General features: G+C 47.5%; 1 protein-coding gene across 4 annotated transcripts in view; it reads left to right on the plus strand.

The window, feature by feature from the left end:
- Window positions 1–8,659: 8,659 nt before the first annotated feature.
- The window catches only part of LOC142160092 (uncharacterized), a 270,628-nt gene continuing 259,121 nt past the window's right edge, over window positions 8,660–20,166 (plus strand). The window contains exons 1-4 of one of the 4 annotated variants that reach the window (XM_075215026.1): window positions 8,660–8,762; window positions 11,830–11,932; window positions 12,011–12,089; window positions 12,728–17,039. In XM_075215026.1, the coding sequence (XP_075071127.1) occupies window positions 12,056–12,089; window positions 12,728–14,949 (2,256 nt within the window). In that variant the 5' untranslated portion in view covers window positions 8,660–8,762; window positions 11,830–11,932; window positions 12,011–12,055 and the 3' untranslated portion in view covers window positions 14,950–17,039. The other 3 variants (XM_075215025.1, XM_075215024.1, XM_075215027.1) reach the window with 3 other exon arrangements.

The raw sequence follows: 20,166 nt of genomic DNA on the forward strand, positions 1-20,166 counted from the left end.
AGGAATGACTTCTTTTGGCATTGTTTTGCGTTTGAAAATCAGCATAGGAGGCAGCTTGGTTCCGTCGGCACAACAAGCTAGAACAACTGTATAATGGCTCTTTTCATGTCCACTTGTCTTCACAATTACAGTTTTTACCCCCTTCTTATCAACAGTTCTGTTACTTGGGACATCAAATTGAAGGGAGACTTCGTCCATATTTGCAATCTGTCCCAACTCAAACTGATGTGTCTTCCGACATTGAGTGACAAAACGATGAGATTCAAGGACCTTCTGCTCATAGCATTCAGGCATCCTTTGGGCAAGTCTGGTGCGTGTACGCATGCTTAGTCCATTCCGTTTCATGAACCTGAAGCACCAATTGTGTCCTCCTTTGAAGTCAGTAACTTCATTTGTATCAGCAATTCTTCTTGCCTCATGCTGAACCATCTTTGTGGACACAGGAATTCCAATTGCCCTTTGCTCTTCAATCCATATCTTCAATTCTCTCTCTAAATCAGGCCATTTTGCTGACTTGCCTCTCATAGCCTTCTTCTGCCGTGGTGTTTTCAGTAGGGTTTCTTCTTCCCGTAACCAGTCTCGGATTGTTTTCTCAGTTGGGGGCGGACCAAACTTACGCTCAGCAGCACGATTTCCATTCAGTTTTGCAAACTGGATCACTTTTAATTTGAAATCAGCACTGTATGAAAATCTTTTCTGAGCCATTTCTGGGCAGAACGTGGAATGGTACTGATTTTATACGATACCGTAATTACGGGATATGGTATTGTAACCTTTTCACTGCTGAAACTGCTGCTTTATTATTACAGCATGCAATGTGCAGCAGGAGGAATCAAAAGGCTCTTTCTAATTTTTGTCACAGATCACACTAGAGCTTGTAATTTTTTTGTCACAGAGCACACTAGCCTGCAATTTTTGGGTCACAGAGCACACTAGCCTGCAATTTTTGGGTCACAGAGCACACTAGCCTGCAATTTTTGGGTCACAGAGCACACTAGCCTGCAATTTTTGGGGCACAAAGCACACTAGCCTGCAATTTTTGGGGCACAAAGCACACTAGCCTGCAATTTTTGGGGCACAAAGCACACTAGCCTGCAATTTTTGGGGCACAGAGCGCTACAGCAGCTTACAATAGTCCCACATTCAAAACGAGCGCTACTGCACAGTCTTGTTGACAAGAGACAAGTCACGTAGACACGCCCCAAGCGTGTCTACGTGACTTGTTTAATGTCACCAACGCTGTGCAGCTTTTGTCAGACAAACGGAGCAAACGGAGGAATCTGTAGTCATGGGCACTCATCAGAACTGTCAGTCACGTGACTGACAGCGCCGAGACTGTGGGAGGCGCCTGCAAAGGTCCTGAAGGTCCTGCAAAGTAACGGGGGACACGCTGGAGCTGATTAGCGGGGACTCCTCACACCAGATGCCGACTTCTGCAATCAGGTAAGTAGCGCTGGCAGTGTATAAGACGCACCTTTTTTTTTAAACCCAAAATTTGGGGAAAAAAGGTGCGTCTTATACATGGGGAAATACGGTATTTGCACGCTCAGATAAATGTGAATCTTCACTGCAATTTCACCACCTTGGTTATAATGACTTTGTTAACTATCTTATGTGTAGATGTTACCTTTGTGTGCATGTGTTTGTAAACCAAAATACAGTTGTTATGTGAATCAGTATGAACTTTAATGGGATTGTAGGGACCATGTGGTCTAGAGCTGAATCAGTATGAACACTTCTATAGCACATGTAGTCTGTTTACGGCTTGATTGATCTCCTGAGTAAGTAAACAGTAGACTTGTTTACAATGTATAATGTGTTATTAAATAGTTAATATATGTTCTAAATTACGATTGAATGTCTCTTATACGAAATTTCATAGGGAGGATATTTGTCAGAATATTATTCACAACCAATATGTTACCATATACATGAATGTTCAGTGCAAAATATGTTGTTATTGCCCAGGCTTTGTTTCTGTGCAGTCCTGTGTAGTTTTGTCTCTTTGTCTTGGAAGAGAATGGAAAATTGCTGCAATAGTAAAAGCACTGTTGGGAATAACCAGAATCAGTTGCAAACTTGTGCACTTATATCATATTGTGTTGATCATCGTCTTGTAGCACGGGTGCGCTGCGATCTTTCCATGCCTCCAGTCTGAATCCATTTACCTAACAGTAACTAATTCTAGTTCATTGTGTTACCCCATAAAGGGTGATGCTGTAATGCTGGCAAAGTATAGAAAATACTCAGATAGTGAAGTACTGAATGAATTTAATATACCAAAGTATAAAATCAGTATATGCACTTGCATCAATACACGTGTACATGCGCGTAATGGCACATGCAGCTGCGATCCTGCTGACCAAGAGGGAAATGGCTTCCTGCTTTCAAGCACCAGGTTCCTCTTCCACTTGGATATTTGTCAGATAAGTCACAGATCATAGAGGAATCCACAGAGGTTAAGTGCAGTAAAAGAGTGTAATTCGTTCATAATAACACCCAACGTGTTTCATCCCACTGAAGGACTTTCAAGTGATAATGTTAGTGTAGAGCTCTGCAGGATGTTTTTAAATTTACATCTGATGGTATGTCTGTCCCTCCTGGTCATTAATCAGTGGTGACTGCAGGTTAATTAACACCATTTGTAATTGACCTCACAACAAAATAACCAGCTGTATCAATCACATATACGGAACTGGATTAAGGGGGCAGAGGGGCAGGCCTCTCCCAGCGAGCCCTTAGCACACGTCATACTGAAAGATGCACCTCTCTCCAGTTCCTGGCTACATCCTTGTGTTCTCTGACCTGAAGCACTGCGCACACAACGTCATGATGCTGTGGAGAGAAGCTGACAGGACAAGAAGAGAAGAGGAAGAATTAGAAGAGAAGCAGAGGGAAGAAGATAAAGAGAAGTGCAGAGGGGCCTGTAAGCAAAGTACTGCAGAGGGGACTTAGACAGCCTGGAGACACATCTATAATAAATATATTATAGACGTGGCACGCAACCAGAAAAAAATAAACACTTGGGGCAGAAGGGTTGAGTTTACTTTTCTGTTGCCTAAAATGTACAAAATATGGGGCTGGTTAGGGAAATAGTCCTTTTTATGAAATGGAAATGATATTTAATGTCTGAACTGATGTGGGGGCTAATAGGTCTACATATTAAATGAAAATGATTTTAGTGGGGGGGATAGGTGTACATATTACATGATAATGTTGTTAATTTAATATTAGGGGGATATATGTACATATTAAAAGGGATTCCTTTTAATGTTGGAGTTTGTTGGGAAGGAAGCTTATTTATTAAACATAAACACTATTAATTTAATACTGGGCTGGTTGGGTGGAAGGAGGCCTGATTATTAAACGTTGGTGCTATTAATTTAATATCGGATTGGTTGGGGTTAGGGTGTTTAGTTATTGCTCTGCTTTCCAGGAGGTGAATAGGAACTATCTCTATTCCAAACAGGTCCCGAACAATCCAGGGTCCGGCCAAGCAGCAGCTGACCTGAAGACACCAGCACAGCACTGAGTAGTCAAAGCTGCAAGAACAGGTAAGAGAGTGCAGCACAGGGTTGGAGAACAGTTTAGGTCTTCTAAAGAATACATGCTGGTGCTGGGAGACAGCGTCTACTCACACCAAGATGGGGGGGTAGGGCATGAAGAGAACACTGGACTGAGAGGTCTAGGGCGCTGGGGGGATTGAAGGCATCTGTAAGCTCTCACTTCACTCAGAACAAGTGATGGACAGCGTGTGTCACACCACTGCTAGTGCTACCCCGGTGTGAGGCTGCTGTAGTCGATCACAGTGCCCACTCTGAGTGCTCACTCTTGGCTGTGGTGGACTCTATTTCTGTATCAGCAGCCACATGTACTCCTTCTAAGTGCACTCAGATTCGTCTCTGTGAAGAGATGTATGTAGGAGCACCTGATGGAGACGCTGGGCTGAATGAGAATGGAGGGCTTGATGGCGGCTCCATGTTCAATGGCTGAATGAGGATCACCATTGTGTTTCAGCAGTGGTTGTAGCTAGATACGTTACACTGGGCAGGATGACTGAGTGATTGCCCATTGGCTGAGTCCTAAGTGAGGGGGCAGATGTGGCATCAGAGGTCAGAGCATACTCTATACTGTATTCACTGTGCCTCAAACCCAGCTGAAGACAAAGAGGGCACCAGACACTCCCAAGTGGAGACAAGGAGATATGATGGGTACAACAGTCTCTAGTTCGGGTGTTGGTAAAGCCCACAAGAATAGTCGAGGGAATCGGGACATGATATTGCCATTGGCTGGTTTTGCAGTGAACGCTTGTAAATAAAAATGTGGATCACAGCAGAGAAACCCAAACTTTATAGGGGGTGTTCTGGTAGTTCTGTCCCCTCATAAAAAAATATAAAGCCGGAGGAACAGAGCCCTAAAGAAGCCCCCTGCCTCGTCCTGCTGCTAGGCCACATCCCGTTCTCTGCCTCGTCCTGCTGCTAGGCCACGTCCCGCTGCTCTGCCTCGTCCTGCTGCTAGGCCACGTCCCGCTCACTGCTGCTAGGCCACGTCCCGCTCTCTGCCTCGTCTGCTGCTAGGCCACGTCCCGCTCTCTGCCTTGTCTGCTGCTAGGCCACGTCCTGCTCTCTGTCTCGTCTGCTGCTAGGCCACGTCCTGCTCTCTGTCTCATCTGCTGCTAGGCCACGTCCCGCTCTCTGTCTCGTCTGCTGCTAGGCCACGTCCCGCTTTCTGTCTCGTCTGCTGCCAGGCCACGTCCCACTCTCTGTCTCGTCTGCTGCTAGGCCACGTCCCGCTCTCTGCCTCGTCTGCTGCTAGGCAACGTCCCGCTCTCTGTCTCGTCTGCTGCTAGGCCACGTCCTGCTCTCTGCCTCATCTGCTGCTAGGCCACGTCCTGCTCTCTGCCTCGCCTGCTGCTAGGCCACGTCCTGCTCTCTGCCTCGCCTGCTGCTAGGCCACGTCCCGCTCTCTGTCTCGTCTGCTGCTAGGCCACGTCCCGCTCTCTGTCTCGTCTGCTGCTAGGCAACGTCCCGCTCTCTGCCTCGTCTGCTGCTAGGCCACGTCCCGCTCTCTGCTGCTAGGCCACGTCCCGCTCTCTGCTGCTAGGCCACGTCCCGCTCTCTGCTGCTAGGCCACGTCCCGCTCTCTGCCTCGTCTGCTGCTAGGCCACGTCCCGCTCTCTGTCTCGTCTGCTGCTAGGCCACGTCCCGCTCTCTGCTGCTAGGCCACGTCCCGCTCTCTGCCTCGTCTGCTGCTAGGCAACGTCCCGCTCTCTGCCTCGTCTGCTGCTAGGCCACGTCCCGCTCTCTGCTGCTAGGCCACGTCCCGCTCTCTGCCTCGTCTGCTGCTAGGCAACGTCCCGCTCTCTGCCTCGTCTGCTGCTAGGCCACGTCCCGCTCTCTGTCTCGTCTGCTGCTAGGCCACGTCCCGCTCTCTGTCTCGTCTGCTGCTAGGCCACGTCCCGCTTTCTGTCTCGTCTGCTGCTAGGCCACGTCCCGCTCTCTGCCTCTTCCTGCTGCTAGGCCACGTCCCGCTCTCTGTCTCGTCTGCTGCTAGGCCACGTCCCGCTCTCTGTCTCGTCTGCTGCTAGGCCACGTCCCGCTCTCTGTCTCGTCTGCTGCTAGGCCACGTCCCGCTCTCTGTCTCGTCTGCTGCTAGGCCACGTCCCGCTCTCTGTCTCGTCTGCTGCTAGGCCACGTCCCGCTCTCTGTCTCGTCTGCTGCTAGACCACGTCCCGCTCTCTGCCTCGTCTGCTGCTAGGCCACGTCCCGCTCTCTGTCTCGTCTGCTGCTAGGCCACGTCCCGCTCTCTGTCTCGTCTGCTGCTAGGCCACGTCCCGCTCTCTGTCTCGTCTGCTGCTAGGCCACGTCCCGCTCTCTGTCTCGTCCTGCTGCTAGGCCATGTCCCGCTCTCTGTCTCGTCTGCTGCTAGGCCACGTCCCGCTCTCTGCCTCATCCTGCTGCTAGGCCACGTCCCGCTCTCTGTCTCGTCTGCTGCTAGGCCACGTCCCGCTCTCTGTCTCGTCTGCTGCTAGGCCACGTCCCGCTCTCTGTCTTGTCTGCTGCTAGGCCACGTCCCGCTCGCTGCTGCTAGGCCACGTCCCGCTCTCTGTCTCGTCTGCTGCTAGGCCACGTCCCGCTCTCTGCCTCGTCTGCTGCTAGGCCACGTCCCGCTCTCTGCCTCGTCCTGCTGCTAGGCCACGTCCCGCTCGCTGCTGCTAGGCCACGTCCCGCTCTCTGTCTTGTCTGCTGCTAGGCCACGTCCCGCTCGCTGCTGCTAGGCCACGTCCCGCTCTCTGTCTCCTCCTGCTGCTAGGCCACGTCCCGCTCTCTGTCTTGTCTGCTGCTAGGCCACGTCCCGCTCTCTGCCTCGTCTGCTGCTAGGCAACGTCCCGCTCTCTGCCTCGTCTGCTGCTAGGCCACGTCCCGCTCTCTGTCTCGTCTGCTGCTAGGCCACGTCCCGCTCTCTGTCTCGTCTGCTGCTAGGCCACGTCCCGCTTTCTGTCTCGTCTGCTGCTAGGCCACGTCCCGCTCTCTGTCTCTTCCTGCTGCTAGGCCACGTCCCGCTCTCTGTCTCGTCTGCTGCTAGGCCACGTCCCGCTCTCTGTCTCGTCTGCTGCTAGGCCACGTCCCGCTCTCTGCCTCATCCTGCTGCTAGGCCACGTCCCGCTCTCTGCCTCATCCTGCTGCTAGGCCACATCCCGTTCTCTGCCTCATCCTGCTGCTAGGCCACGTCCCGCTCTCTGTCTCGTCTGCTGCTAGGCCACGTCCCGCTCTCTATCTCGTCCTGCTGCTAGGCCACGTCCCGCTCTCTGTCTCGTCTGCTGCTAGGCCACGTCCCGCTCTCTGTCTCGTCTGCTGCTAGGCCACGTCCCGCTCTCTGTCTCGTCTGCTGCTAGGCCACGTCCCGCTCTCTATCTCGTCCTGCTGCTAGGCCACGTCCCGCTCTCTGTCTCGTCTGCTGCTAGGCCACGTCCCGCTCTCTGCCTCGTCTGCTGCTAGGCCACGTCCCGCTCTCTGTCTCGTCTGCTGCTAGGCCACGTCCCGCTCTCTGTCTCGTCTGCTGCCAGGCCACGTCCCGCTCTCTGCCTCGCCTGCTGCTAGGCCACGTCCTGCTCTCTGCCTCGCCTGCTGCTAGGCAACGTCCCGCTCTCTGTCTCGTCCTGCTGCTAGGCCACATCCCGCTCTCTGCCTCATCCTGCTGCTAGGCCACGTCCCGCTCTCTGTCTCGTCTGCTGCTAGGCCACGTCCCGCTCTCTGTCTCGTCTGCTGCTAGGCCACGTCCCGCTCTCTGTCTTGTCTGCTGCTAGGCCACGTCCCGCTCGCTGCTGCTAGGCCACGTCCCGCTCTCTGTCTCGTCTGCTGCTAGGCCACGTCCCGCTCTCTGCCTCGTCCTGCTGCTAGGCCACGTCCCGCTCGCTGCTGCTAGGCCACGTCCCGCTCTCTGTCTTGTCTGCTGCTAGGCCACGTCCCGCTCGCTGCTGCTAGGCCACGTCCCGCTCTCTGTCTCCTCCTGCTGCTAGGCCACGTCCCGCTCTCTGTCTTGTCTGCTGCTAGGCCACGTCCCGCTCGCTGCTGCTAGGCCACGTCCCGCTCTCTGTCTCGTCTGCTGCTAGGCCACGTCCCTCTCTCTGTCTCCTCCTGCTGCCAGGCCACGTCCCGCTCTCTGCTGCTAGGCCACGTCCCGCTCTCTGTCTCGTCGGCTGCTAGGCCACGTCCTGCTCTCTGTCTCGTCTGCTGCTAGGCCACGTCCCGCTCTCTGCCTCTTCCTGCTGCTAGGCCACGTCCCGCTCTCTGTCTCGTCGGCTGCTAGGCCACGTCCCGCTCTCTGTCTCGTCCTGCTGCTAGGCCACGTCCCGCTCTCTGCTGCTAGGCCACGTCCCGCTCTCTGTCTCGTCGGCTGCTAGGCCACGTCCCGCTCTCTGTCTCGTCGGCTGCTAGGCCACGTCCTGCTCTCTGCTGCTAGGCCACGTCCCGCTCTTTGTCTCGTCCTGCTGCTAGGCCACGTCCCGCTCTCTGCTGCTAGGCCACGTCCCGCTCTCTGCCTCGTCCTGCTGCTAGGCCACGTCCCGCTCTCTGTCACTCATATTCATGCCCTTGTGGTGCGCTACGCTCGCTCATGATGACCTGTAGAAATGACATTGTCCTGCTGTTTCCTGACATATTGATGTTACTGGATACATATATATTATTACACAGGGTCCACCCAGGACGCACAGAGCTACAAGGAGGAGGCTGCAGGATACACTGATACATAATAACCACCTGACCCTGCATTATAAAATAGGTCAGATTAAGTAATAAGAGATAGTACAGGAATCACGTGATGACGTCAGGTGTCTGCAGCGGCCACAATGACTGGAATGAGCGATATGATACGGGTAGCCCCGCCCACCAGCCGTCTATCACTGCTGGCTCCGCCCACCAGCCGTCTATCACTCTGCGGCTCCGCCCACCAGCCGTCTATCACTCTGCGGCTCCGCCCACCAGCCCTCTATCACGGTGCAGGCTCCGCCCACCAGCCGGCTATCACTCTGCGGCTCCGCCCACCAGCCCTCTATCACTCGGCGGCTCCGCCCACCAGCCGGCTATCACTCTGTGCGGCTCCGCCCACCAGCCGTCTATCACGGTGCAGGCCCCGCCCTCACGCCGATCATCCTGGCACAGCCCATACAGTGGACGGCGGTGACTCGCAGAACCCGGAAGTAGGCGGTTTAATGACGTCATGTCCGGCATTAAGGGGGCAGGTTAGTGGCTGCAGCTCAGGTAGGTAGATGCTCGGTATATAATGTATCATATCGGGGGCGGGGTTACTGGCATACAAGGGGCGGGCTAATGGGATACCATAGGGGCGTGGCTAGTGCTATTAATACACAAGGGGCGGGGCTAGTGGTATTATAGTCACTTCTATCATTTACTACTTCACATCCATTCATAACATGAGCCCCTTCCCTGTCCCCACTGCCCCTCTTCCTAATCTATTTCTTTATTAACCTTTATTTATATACCCCCATCCTCTGCAGACCCCGCCCCTCTGCAGACCCCGCCCCCGAGGATCTTCCAGTTTAAATTCTCCTATATATGTTTTTGTTGAAACTGTATTTTCCCTCATATAATTCTATCGGCGACCACATCTGGATCTCAGAGAGACGGGGATCATGGTGCTTGTGCTGGTTTATTGTCTTATATTTTATATGCTGGGTTTATTGTTACTGATGTTCATTTCATTGCAGTTATTTAGAAATATGGCAGCAGGTTTTTGTCCTCTTTATAAGTGCTGCTTGTTACAATTATATACAGTTGTTATAGATCAGATATACTGTACGTTCTGTAATTAAAATAGCTGGTACACATGATTGTAATATTCTACTGAGAGACCAGGTGGATGTGGTGTCCATGTACCATGTGTAATACTGTTTTACATGTAACTAGAACGCTCCTGATTTTATGGACATGGACACATTTTATTTACTGCCCTGGACGCTGTCGCCCCGGCCTCTTCTATCTGCCGACGCCGCCTTATTCCCCAACCCTGGCACTCCAAACTCACCCGCTTCAGTAGTGCGAGAGCACTTTTGGAGGAACAACTCTGGAGGAAATCTCATTCCCTGGCTGACTTCCTTCACTGTAAATTCACCCTCTCCTCTTTCTGCTCCACCCTCTCCCTCGCTAAACAATCCTTCTTTAAGTCCCTCATTTCTTCTCAGTTCTCCAATCCCCGCCGCCTCTTTGCCACCTTCAGCTCCCTCCTCTCCCCCCCTCCCACTGTCCCGCTTTCCCTCTCGCTTCTGACTTTGCCATCTTTTTTTCTTACAAAATTGAGGCCATCAGACTGAACATCTCCTCCTCCGATTCTTCTCTCGCCACCCTCATCGCTTTACCTCCCGCCATCAACCAGCTGTGGTGCTCCTTCACCCCTACATCAGGTGAAGATGTTCGCTCCCTTATTCTTTCCTCTCCACCCTCTACCGGTCCTCTCGATCCCATCCCCACTCACCTCCTTCGCTCTTTTTCTCCCAATGCCTGCTCTTACCTCGCACACCTTTTCAACCTATCACTCCTCTGGTGTAGTACCCTCCTCATTTAAACACGCTCTCATCTCTCCTATCCTCAAGAAACCCAATCTCGACCCCACTTCTCTTGCCAACTATCGCCCTATCTCTCTTCTCCCCTATGCCTCCAAATTACTTGAGCGGATTGTCTGCAGCCGCGTAACCAGACACCTCTCGGACAATTCCCTCCTTGACCCTCTCCAATCCGGCTACCGCCCCCTCCACTCTACCGAAACTGCCCTGGCCAAGGTTTCTAATGATCTCCTATCGGCCAAATCCAAGGGTCACTTCTCCCTACTCATCCTCCTGGACCTTTCCGCAGCCTTTGACACTGTGGACCACCCCGTCCTGCTGCAAACTCTTCTCTGGATCTGTCCACGCCTGGTTCACCTCATACCTTGCTAACCGCTCCTTCTCTGTATCCATGTCTGGTTCTTCCTCCTCCCCCTACCCTCTCGCTGTAGGAGTTCCACAGGGCTCCGTTCTCGGCCCTCTACTCTTTTCGCTCTATACTTCCTCCCTTGGTGCTCTCATCTCCTCCTTTGGCCTTCAGTATCACCTTTATGCTGATGACATTCAACTTTACATCTCTTCACCTGATCTTTCCTCCACCCTCCTCGCTCAGGTATCTGACTGCCTCTCCGCCATCTCCTCCTGGATGTCGAAGCGCTTTCTCAAAATCAACATTTCCAAAACTGAACTCATTGTCTTTCCTCCTCCCAGCCTCCCATCCCACCATGACCTCTCAAATGTCGTTAACAACACCACCATCTCCTCTGTCACCCAACTCCGCTGCTTGGGTGTCACCCTTGACTCCTCTCTCTCTTTTGGTCCCCACATTCATTATCTTGCCTAAGCCTGTCGCTTCCAACTACGCAACATCGCCCGCATCTGTCCCTTTCTCTCTCAGGAGGCCACCAAAACCATCATACACGCACTCATCATCTCCCGCCTGGATTACTGCAACCTCCTCCTCACCGGCCTCCCCCACTCCCGTCTCTCCCCCCTCCGCTCTATACTCAATGCGGCCGCAAGACTCATCTACCTCTCACGCCGCTCCTCCTCTGCCTCCCCTCTCTGCCTTGCCCTACACTGGCTCCCCTTCCCCTATAGAATTCTTTTCAAACTCCTCACCACCACTTACAAGGCTCCCTCCCAGTCTACTGCCCCTTATATCTCTAACCTCTCCATTCACACTCCCGCCGCTCCCTGCGCTCGGCCAATGACCGCCGCCTCTCCTCCACTCTGATCACCTCTTCCCATTCCAGAATCCAGGACTTTTCCCGTGCAGCACCCCTTCACTGGAATGACCTCCCTCGCTCCATCTGCCTCTCTCCTACTCTGTGCTCCTTCAAACGTGCACTTAAAACTCACCTCTTTCTCAAAGCCTACCAACCATCCACTAAACCCCCATCTCCTCCGCTCATTCTCCCCTCTCTCCCATTCCCTCAACTGGCTCCTCTTGTGCCTGGTCTGTCAACCCTCCCTTAGGATGTAAGCTCGCATGAGCAGGGCCCTCTTCCCTCCTGTCTCCTTACCTGTTCTTCTGCTCCATGCTTATTGCATCTGCCTGCCTGGAGTTTCTGAAGTATTGGTACTTTTTGTTTATTGTTCTGTACTGTTATACCCTGTATAGTCTACTGTTTGTACTATGTGCGGCGCTGCGGAAACCTTGTGGCGCCTAACAAATAAATGATAATAATAATAGTAATAATGTAGCTTACTGTTTGCTGTAGTCAATTTTTGTAATTATAATTATGATATTGGTGTCGTCTTCATAGATTTCCATGACTCGGACACCGAGTATGCTTCTAAAGTTCAGACACAAGCAGAATGAGTTGAGATTCCATGGAGACAATCTCACTAAGATAAGATACGAAGGAGGTGAGGACTGCTGGGAAATCTGTATGTGTGTCAGGTTCCTATAAGGTGGATGATGTCACTGTCTATCTCTCCATGCAGGAGGGGGAGTATTTAGAAGGACACAAGGGTCTGTACAAGGACGTGATGATGGAGAATCACCAGCCCCTCACATCACTGGGTAAGATACGAGTTAGAGGCTCTTTGAGGGATATGCCCACCTTTTAGAAGACCTGTATGGTATCTTTTTTCACACCCTACCTAACATCAATAGTCTAGGATTACCTATACAGACTGAAAAACTCCATTCTGGCTGCTATGGAGGTGGGCAGTCTTGTGTGGATGAAAGATACACAGTGACCATTAATCTGTCCGATGTCAGCAGTTTAGTACAACCTTCAGGTAGACTGTTCTCCTTGGGACGACATCCCTTTATTATGTATCTCCCTTTGTGGGACATAGCTAGGTATTCCCCTCAGTAACCTGTACTATTAATAAGCAACAACCAGCCAGTAGCAGACAAGGACCAAGGGTCTAATACATTCAAGTTGCTGATATCCGATTAGTCATTCCAATGTGGCATCTGGTTTGTTGGCCACAAGATCCGTTCAGTTAGGTGTCTCATTAGCCCACCTCCTAGCCTCTGCAGATTGACTCTCTCTACTGATGAAAGCAGCATCAGCCAATTAGGAAACACACGTAGGTGGCCAAATTGTACAAGACGTGAACTCACTATGGATTATTGGTACTGAAATGTATAGTATACATAATATTGGTTCATTAAAACTTATTTTGTTCCTGTGAATTTTTCTCCAATAGATGAATGTGAGAACACAAGAACAACTCGAGGAAGAGACCACAAAACTTCATCACTGACTTCCCTAGAGACAAATAAAAGGAACACGCAAAATAGTAATTTGCACTGTACGTCTCATATTGAGAAGAAGTCATGTTATAGAGGAAACCTCACAGACACTGACATTTATACACCCACAGATCATACACAATATACATCTACTGATATTAAGGAGGAATCAGTCTCATGTGATGGAGGAAACCTCACAGACACTGACATTTATACACCCACAGATCATACACAATATACATCTACTCATATTAAGGAGGAATCAGCCTCATGTGATGGAGGAAACCTCACAGACACTGACATTTATACACCCACAGATCATACACAATATACATCTACTGATATTAAGGAAGAATCAGCCTCATGTGATGGAGGAAACCTCACAGACACTGACATTTATACACCCACAGATCATACACAATATATATCTACTGATATTAAGGAGGAATCAGTCTCATGTGATGGAGGAAACCTCACAGACACTGACATTTATACACCCACAGATCATACACAATATATATCTACTGATATTAAGGAGGAATCAGTCTCATGTGATGGAGGAAACCTCACAGACACCGACATTTATACACCCACAGATCATACACAATATACATCTACTGATATTAAGGAGGAATCAGCCTCATGTGATGGAGGAAACCTCACAGACACTGACATTTATACACCCACAGATCATACACAATATATATCTACTGATATTAAGGAGGAATCAGTCTCATGTGATGGAGGAAACCTCACAGACACCGACATTTATACACCCACAGATCATACACAATATACATCTACTCATATTAAGGAGGAATCAGTCTCATGTGATGGAGGAAACCTCACTGACAATGACTTTCATACATCCAGTGAACATAGTGGAACAGAATCCACCTTTAATAGAGAAGAATTGGACTCTTGTGAAGAAGGAAGTCTGACTGATACTGATATTTCTACACCTATAGACTATACCTCTATCCAGATTAAGGAAGAATCTGTCTTGGATGAAGAAGATCTCACAGACTCTGATAATATGGAATGCACAGTTGTTTGTATTAAGGAAGAATCCTTCTCATGTGAAGACCATTCTGCAGAAGCGACAGAGAAATCCAATCACCATGCTCATGAGAAAAGGCAAGCCGGGAAAAAGCCATTTTTTTGCTCTGAATGTGGAAAACAGTTCACCCGTAGGAGCGCTTTGAAAAAGCATTTGATTGCTCATGAGGAACAAAAGCCGTATACTTGTTCCCAATGTGGGAAACGCTTCAGCCAAAAAAGTTACGTGAAAAAACATTTGAGAATTCATACAGGAGAGAAACCATTTTCTTGCCCTCACTGTAGTAAATGTTTTGTTCAGCAAAGTGACCTGAAGAGACATTTACGAATCCATCGAGGAGAGAAACCATTTACATGTAGCGACTGCGGTAAAGGCTTCATACAAAGCAGTGCTCTAGACCGACACAGGGTAATTCATAAGAAAGGAAAGCCATTTTGCTGCTCTGACTGTGGGAAATTTTTCGGAGAACAATTGCACCTTACAATTCACCAAATACACCACGCCGGCGTGAAACCATTCTCCTGCGAAGAATGTGGCAAAGGTTTTGCACAGAAAAAAAATCTGAACAGTCATATGAAAATTCACATGGACGAGAAGCCGTTTTCATGTTCGGACTGTGGGAAGTACTTTACTCGTTACTCATATCTTATTACGCACCAGAGAATTCACACGGGAGAGAAGCCTTTTACTTGTACCGTTTGTGGAAAAAGTTTTCGGGAGAAGGGCAGTCTTAATAATCACTTGACCACTCACATGCAGCAGAAACCCTTTTCTTGTGGTCTTTGCGGGAAATGTTTTGGTCAGAAGAGCGACCTAAATCGCCACTTAAAAATTCACATGGAACGGGAGAAACCTTTCTCTTGTTCTGAGTGTGGGAAATGTTTTGGACAAAAGAGCGATCTGAATAAGCATTTTAAAATCCACACGGGAGAAAAACCTTTTTCTTGCTCTGAATGTGGGAGATGTTTTCGAGAAAAGTGTAGTCTACAAAGCCACTTGACCACTCACATGAAACAGAAACCATTTGCTTGTACCCGTTGCCAGAAAAGTTTTGGCCAAAAGAGCGAACTGAATAAACATTCCAGAGTCCACTCAGATGAAACAACAGTTTATTGATCTGAATATGTTGGACACTGTAATACCAATTATAGGGCTAATGTATAGTTGGACATAGCGTGCACATGTGCACCAAAAGTGTGTACGTATACGTCAATATATAGATTTTGTTGCATTTTACATATGCTACTCCTTGTGATGGGAGAAGTGTAACAGGGAAGGTAAGAGGAAGGCACAGGCTGAGAACAGTCAGCGCTTGTTCTAGTAATTACGACTGTACATATGTACAGCTGTCTGGAAGTCAATGTCTTGCGAGTGCTGGTGCAACAAGCTTCACTGATGTTGAAGAGAAAATCGGCTGCATGATCAACCCTCTTCTGATTGCAGACTGACCCCTTCCAGTTTATTTATATGTAGTTGCAGACGTCGATTCGCACATTTAACGATGCAGAGAATTCCGACAGCCTTCAGCCCTACAAAAAAAATCTGATTTCTGATAAAAACGAATACAATATTAGCAGACTTACCTGAAAACCGAAGCTCCATGGCACCGGCATGCTGACAGGAACTCATTCCGAAGACACAGGTCTCCGGCAGTTCAGTTTGATGTCAGTGCGACTTAGATCAATGTTAATTTAAAGCGACAATGTCTGGACCCCGCAGATTAGGTGTTTAAACAATTAGCCTACGAGGTCAGCATGCCGTTGCCATCAAAAATCTGAAGTTTCGGTTTTTAGGTAAGTCTGCTAATATTGTATTTGTTTTTTTCAGATATCTGATTATTTTTTGTAGGACTGAAGGCTGTCGGAATTCTCAGCATAGTCAAACGATTACCACCAGGAAAGAAGATATCCATGTGATTCTTAAAGAGTTTGTATTTAATTTGTGCTTTTATTTTGTGTCTGTTTTTAATTACAGTCTACATGGTAACGTTTATTAATAACACTGTCAAAACAAATATTCCCCCTTTTGCATACAACAATTTATATTGTGCACAAATAGGATAATGCACATTTTGCATTTACTACTAACAGTATTACACTATATCTTTAGTCTATCTCTACGCTATCTTGGAGTGTAATTATACACACGTGTTCCAGACACACACCTGACATATATGCTAACGTAGAGCTGGATGTATTGTTAGAGGAACATATACACGTAAATATGTCTTTTCCTGCTTATGTTTGGGGGAACAAATACTTCCAACTCCACTTCAGCCTCAGTGAAGAATGAACCAATCGCTTGCGATCAGTTTGTGGTTAAAGCAGATAATGATTTCCGTTTCGGTAATATTCAGGGTATTTTGTGTCACAGATATTTCATTTCTCCAACTAATCTGTTCATTCTATTCTCTGCCCCACTAGTTTCACTTTTAATGTTCAAGACATCTAAGTACATAGCGGAGCCATAAGGCCTTAAAATACATAATGAGATGTATACTTTCCATTAAATCCACCAATCTGCACTGACTATCACTGTGTGTCTGTGATATCTGTAGGTCATCTGTAAATTATGGTTTGCTTGCAGGATAAAACCACCTTCAAGTAATCCAGATTTTCTGTACTGTAAAAGATATTTTTGCTCACTAAAGTCCCCATCTGATTCTTTGGATTTTAAGATACACTCTCAAGCTGTTGCCATTTTATTATTTTCCCCTATTGCTGCATTATTTATCAGGACATCACCGCTTCCAAATCCCCACCGCTTTTTGCTCCTAGAGATTTCAAAGCAGGGATATCATGGTAATCGACACGTTGATGGAGTAGGTCCATATACCACATTATTTTCTGTTTTTGGGTTGGTGTCTCTTAGCAGCTGGAGAGGTAAGTGGTGTCGGACTGGCGGACTCATTTTTTGAGCATAAATCTTGAAAATAAAATGAAACAGGTAGGGGCTTTAGTAAGCAAAGCTGACCCTTAGAACATAGGCTTTACAGATATTCAGTATTAAGCAGAGCTAAAGTTATCCTTTAATAAGTTTGCATTGTTTCGTACGCTGTGTTGTAAAAACTAAAAGCACTTTTGGAATTTTTGTACTTGTTTAATGTATTGGCAATTTCGGTTTCTGTTGTGTAACTGTCACAGACCTGCCCATTCATAGATAAAAACTATAAAATATGAAAGCACTTAAATAAAATAACATTTATAGAAGCCTGCAACTTGTTATCATGTGTTTTTTTTTAATGTCAGACCTAGCATATTCTTTGAGTGTTAGTGAGGCAGGATGGACCGCCTATGCCACCCTGTCTGTCGTTACTGGGAACCGGCTGGGCTTACTTTGCCACCGTTCCCTTTCGTTATCCCAAGTGCGCCCTCTAACCGCAGTAGGAGGGGCTTACAAATGCTGCCACCACTGGACTCCTTACCGGCATCCAGTACCGGGTTTCTTCTGGGTAACTGATGCTGCTAGTGTCCCCCATTTGGTGTACCTAGGCTGTTACCCCTGACCTCTTCTATGAATCAGGGTTGCTGTGGGTGGATCCCCCTGGCCTATCGCACCGGCCAGAGCTGATGGGTAGCGGGAAGAGCGGTGGTACCGGAAAGCTGGGTCCAAACCTCAGAAACAGCCAGGAATGGATTAGATTTATCTGTAGGTCAGAGGAATAGACAAGTTTCCAAGCAGGTCTTTGAACAAGTGATGTTTATTTGCTCACCCTGGTTGAAGATACCAGTGAGCAGGTCAGATGAAACAAGATGAACAATTTTCAATATAAAACGGTGCTTTTTTATACAGTTTTGGACAGACAGGGTAAGCCAGCCTCCTAAAGTCTGAGCTATTTTTAGTATCAGGATGCAATTTGTTTACCCAAACATGGATTTACGTGCTATGCAAAGCTAACAATATTTACACTTATCTGTGATATCCTAAAACTTGCTGTGATTTCCTGCATCTTGTTTTAGACACTGATGAAATCTAACAGCAAGTCTAATTAATTCTTTCTGTGCCTTCAGGTGTTGGACCCTCACACATCAAAAAGTCTAATTAACAAGAGATTAACATGGGTCCTTTATTCAGACAGTTGCAGAATGCACATTTATTCCACTTGAGAATTCCCAAATAAAAGTTACAAAACCCCAAACAAGTAATTTCCCTACCAAAATACACAAAAGACTTCCTGAACAAATGCTTATTGCTTCAGATATATACCTCAGAAATAATGCATTTCCTCTAGCAAAGTTAAAACAAAAACAAATTTTCTCTCCTGGTCTCAGAAATAAAGATATTTCCTTTACCAACATACACACAATCTCAAAAATCAGTACATTTGCAATTATATAAATAACGGACCTGCTCTATTTCCTTTAAATAAATTTATACCATAAGTTATTTATAAGTGATCCAGTCACACTTAGTGACTTTCGAAAGCTTTTGAAATCCAACAGGTCTAATCCCACCAGGTCGGACTATGACGAGATTACGGTGCTGGGCATGTTGTAAATAGAGGTTAATTCCGCTTGGCATCCCCTCTGTGCCAGTAATGTAGTAATTGCTAGTATTAATGAAATTTGGTGTTTTACATGTTCTTAAATGTTGCCACATAGGATCACAGATTATTATTTGTATTATATAAAGCAATTCCATTGTTTAGTACAGCGTATATCATTGTAATGAAGTCACTGTATTTGGGTACTGGCATTTTGTAAGAGAGTTTGTGCACACAGAAAATCACATGTTGATTAGACCTGTGTCTCAGGGGGAGGGTCTTATCATGATTAGCACATTGCAAAGGCGGGGGCCTCTTCTGTAAGTTTGTCTCTGTGTGTGAGTTAGAAACCCTTATGGAAATTATCGTCTAAATTGAAAACTGTGTTGAAACAGCTATTTTACTGATTAATGGATGGTTAAATATTGGTTGAGTCTTAATCTGAGAAAAGTCATCGTCCGTAAAATTAGAGCGACCTCCTGCTGTTAAATATTAATATGCAATGACTCTATAAAGGGCCATGTGTACTGCACCTCTCTCTTACGTCAAGACAGTACTGATTAAGGGTTATGGTACCTGTATCTTCTGTTTGTGCTGACTTTGCTACTTTATGTATATGACAGTATCGACGGCCTATGTCACCCTGTCTGTTGTGTTTGCTGGGGATCGGCTGGGCTTGCCTTGCCACTGTCCCCTTTCTTAATCGCACATGCGTCCCTCCTGTTGCAGGATGGGCCTTCTGCCACCACTAGGCTCCTACACCGGCGCTTAGAACCTCTTCTTTCTGGGTAACTCTCGCCGCTACTGCACCCCCTTGCTGGGCACCTGGGCTGGTACCCCTGACCTCTTCCTTTATATCAGGGTTGCTATGGATAGTTCCCCCTGGCCTATCACACTGGCCAGAGCTGCAGGTAGCAGGCAGAGCGTTGGTATTGGATGCTGAGTTCCATCCTCAGAACAGCTGGATAATGGATTAGATTGGTCTAATCTATAGTGTACAGGAATTACAGCACAGGTAAGTAGTCTTCAAAGCAGGATCTTGAAGCAGTGATGTTTTATTAGCTCAAGTGTCCTAAAAAGGACAGTTACACATGTCAGTTTGTGGTACTAGTGATCTTTCCAGAAGTTACAGATGAAATGATAATCCATGGTCAAACAGAGCTCCATTATATAGAGATTCTGACACCTGGCAGGGTGTAAACCATGCCCTTGATCTGACCAGGAACTGAAGAGTCTGAAATATTACATCAGATCGCAGGATTTGCAATCCTTTACACTTGGAGTTAACGCAATTTTATACTTTTAACCAAATTTTTACCAATCTGTGATTTCCTAAAACTTCCTGGTTGTATTGTTCAGAGGTTTCCTCTTTAACAAGGCAGGATGACAGGTAACGACTCCCTGCTGTATATTTAAGTGTTGGTTACTCACAGATATAAAATATCTAATTAGCCTAATTGGGGTTTCCTCTTACAAAACCAAATCATGACATGAGAAGTTACAAATCAATATCTCAGAAATTAATGCATTTCCTATACAGTGATACAACACAATATAATAAAATGAGCACATTTGCAATTATATAAATTAGCGCACTGTGCCAATAGTTTTAATATATTTATACAATACGTTATTTGTAAGTGATCCAGCCACAATGTACTTGTAAAAGCAGGAGGACATTGGGCTTGGTCCCTGCCTTGCTGACAGAGGAGTGACCAGTGTGGCTTGTAATTCTACATACGTCTATTTTTGCTATAAAATAAAAGGTACATTTGTATCTTTCTAGTTACTTTACCTAAGTGACTCTGAACTCAAGGCTGTACCAGCCATGCTCGGCTACCACATAAGGC

This window comes from Mixophyes fleayi, chromosome 6, assembly GCF_038048845.1.
Source record: "Mixophyes fleayi isolate aMixFle1 chromosome 6, aMixFle1.hap1, whole genome shotgun sequence".
Lineage (NCBI taxonomy): Eukaryota > Metazoa > Chordata > Amphibia > Anura > Limnodynastidae > Mixophyes > Mixophyes fleayi.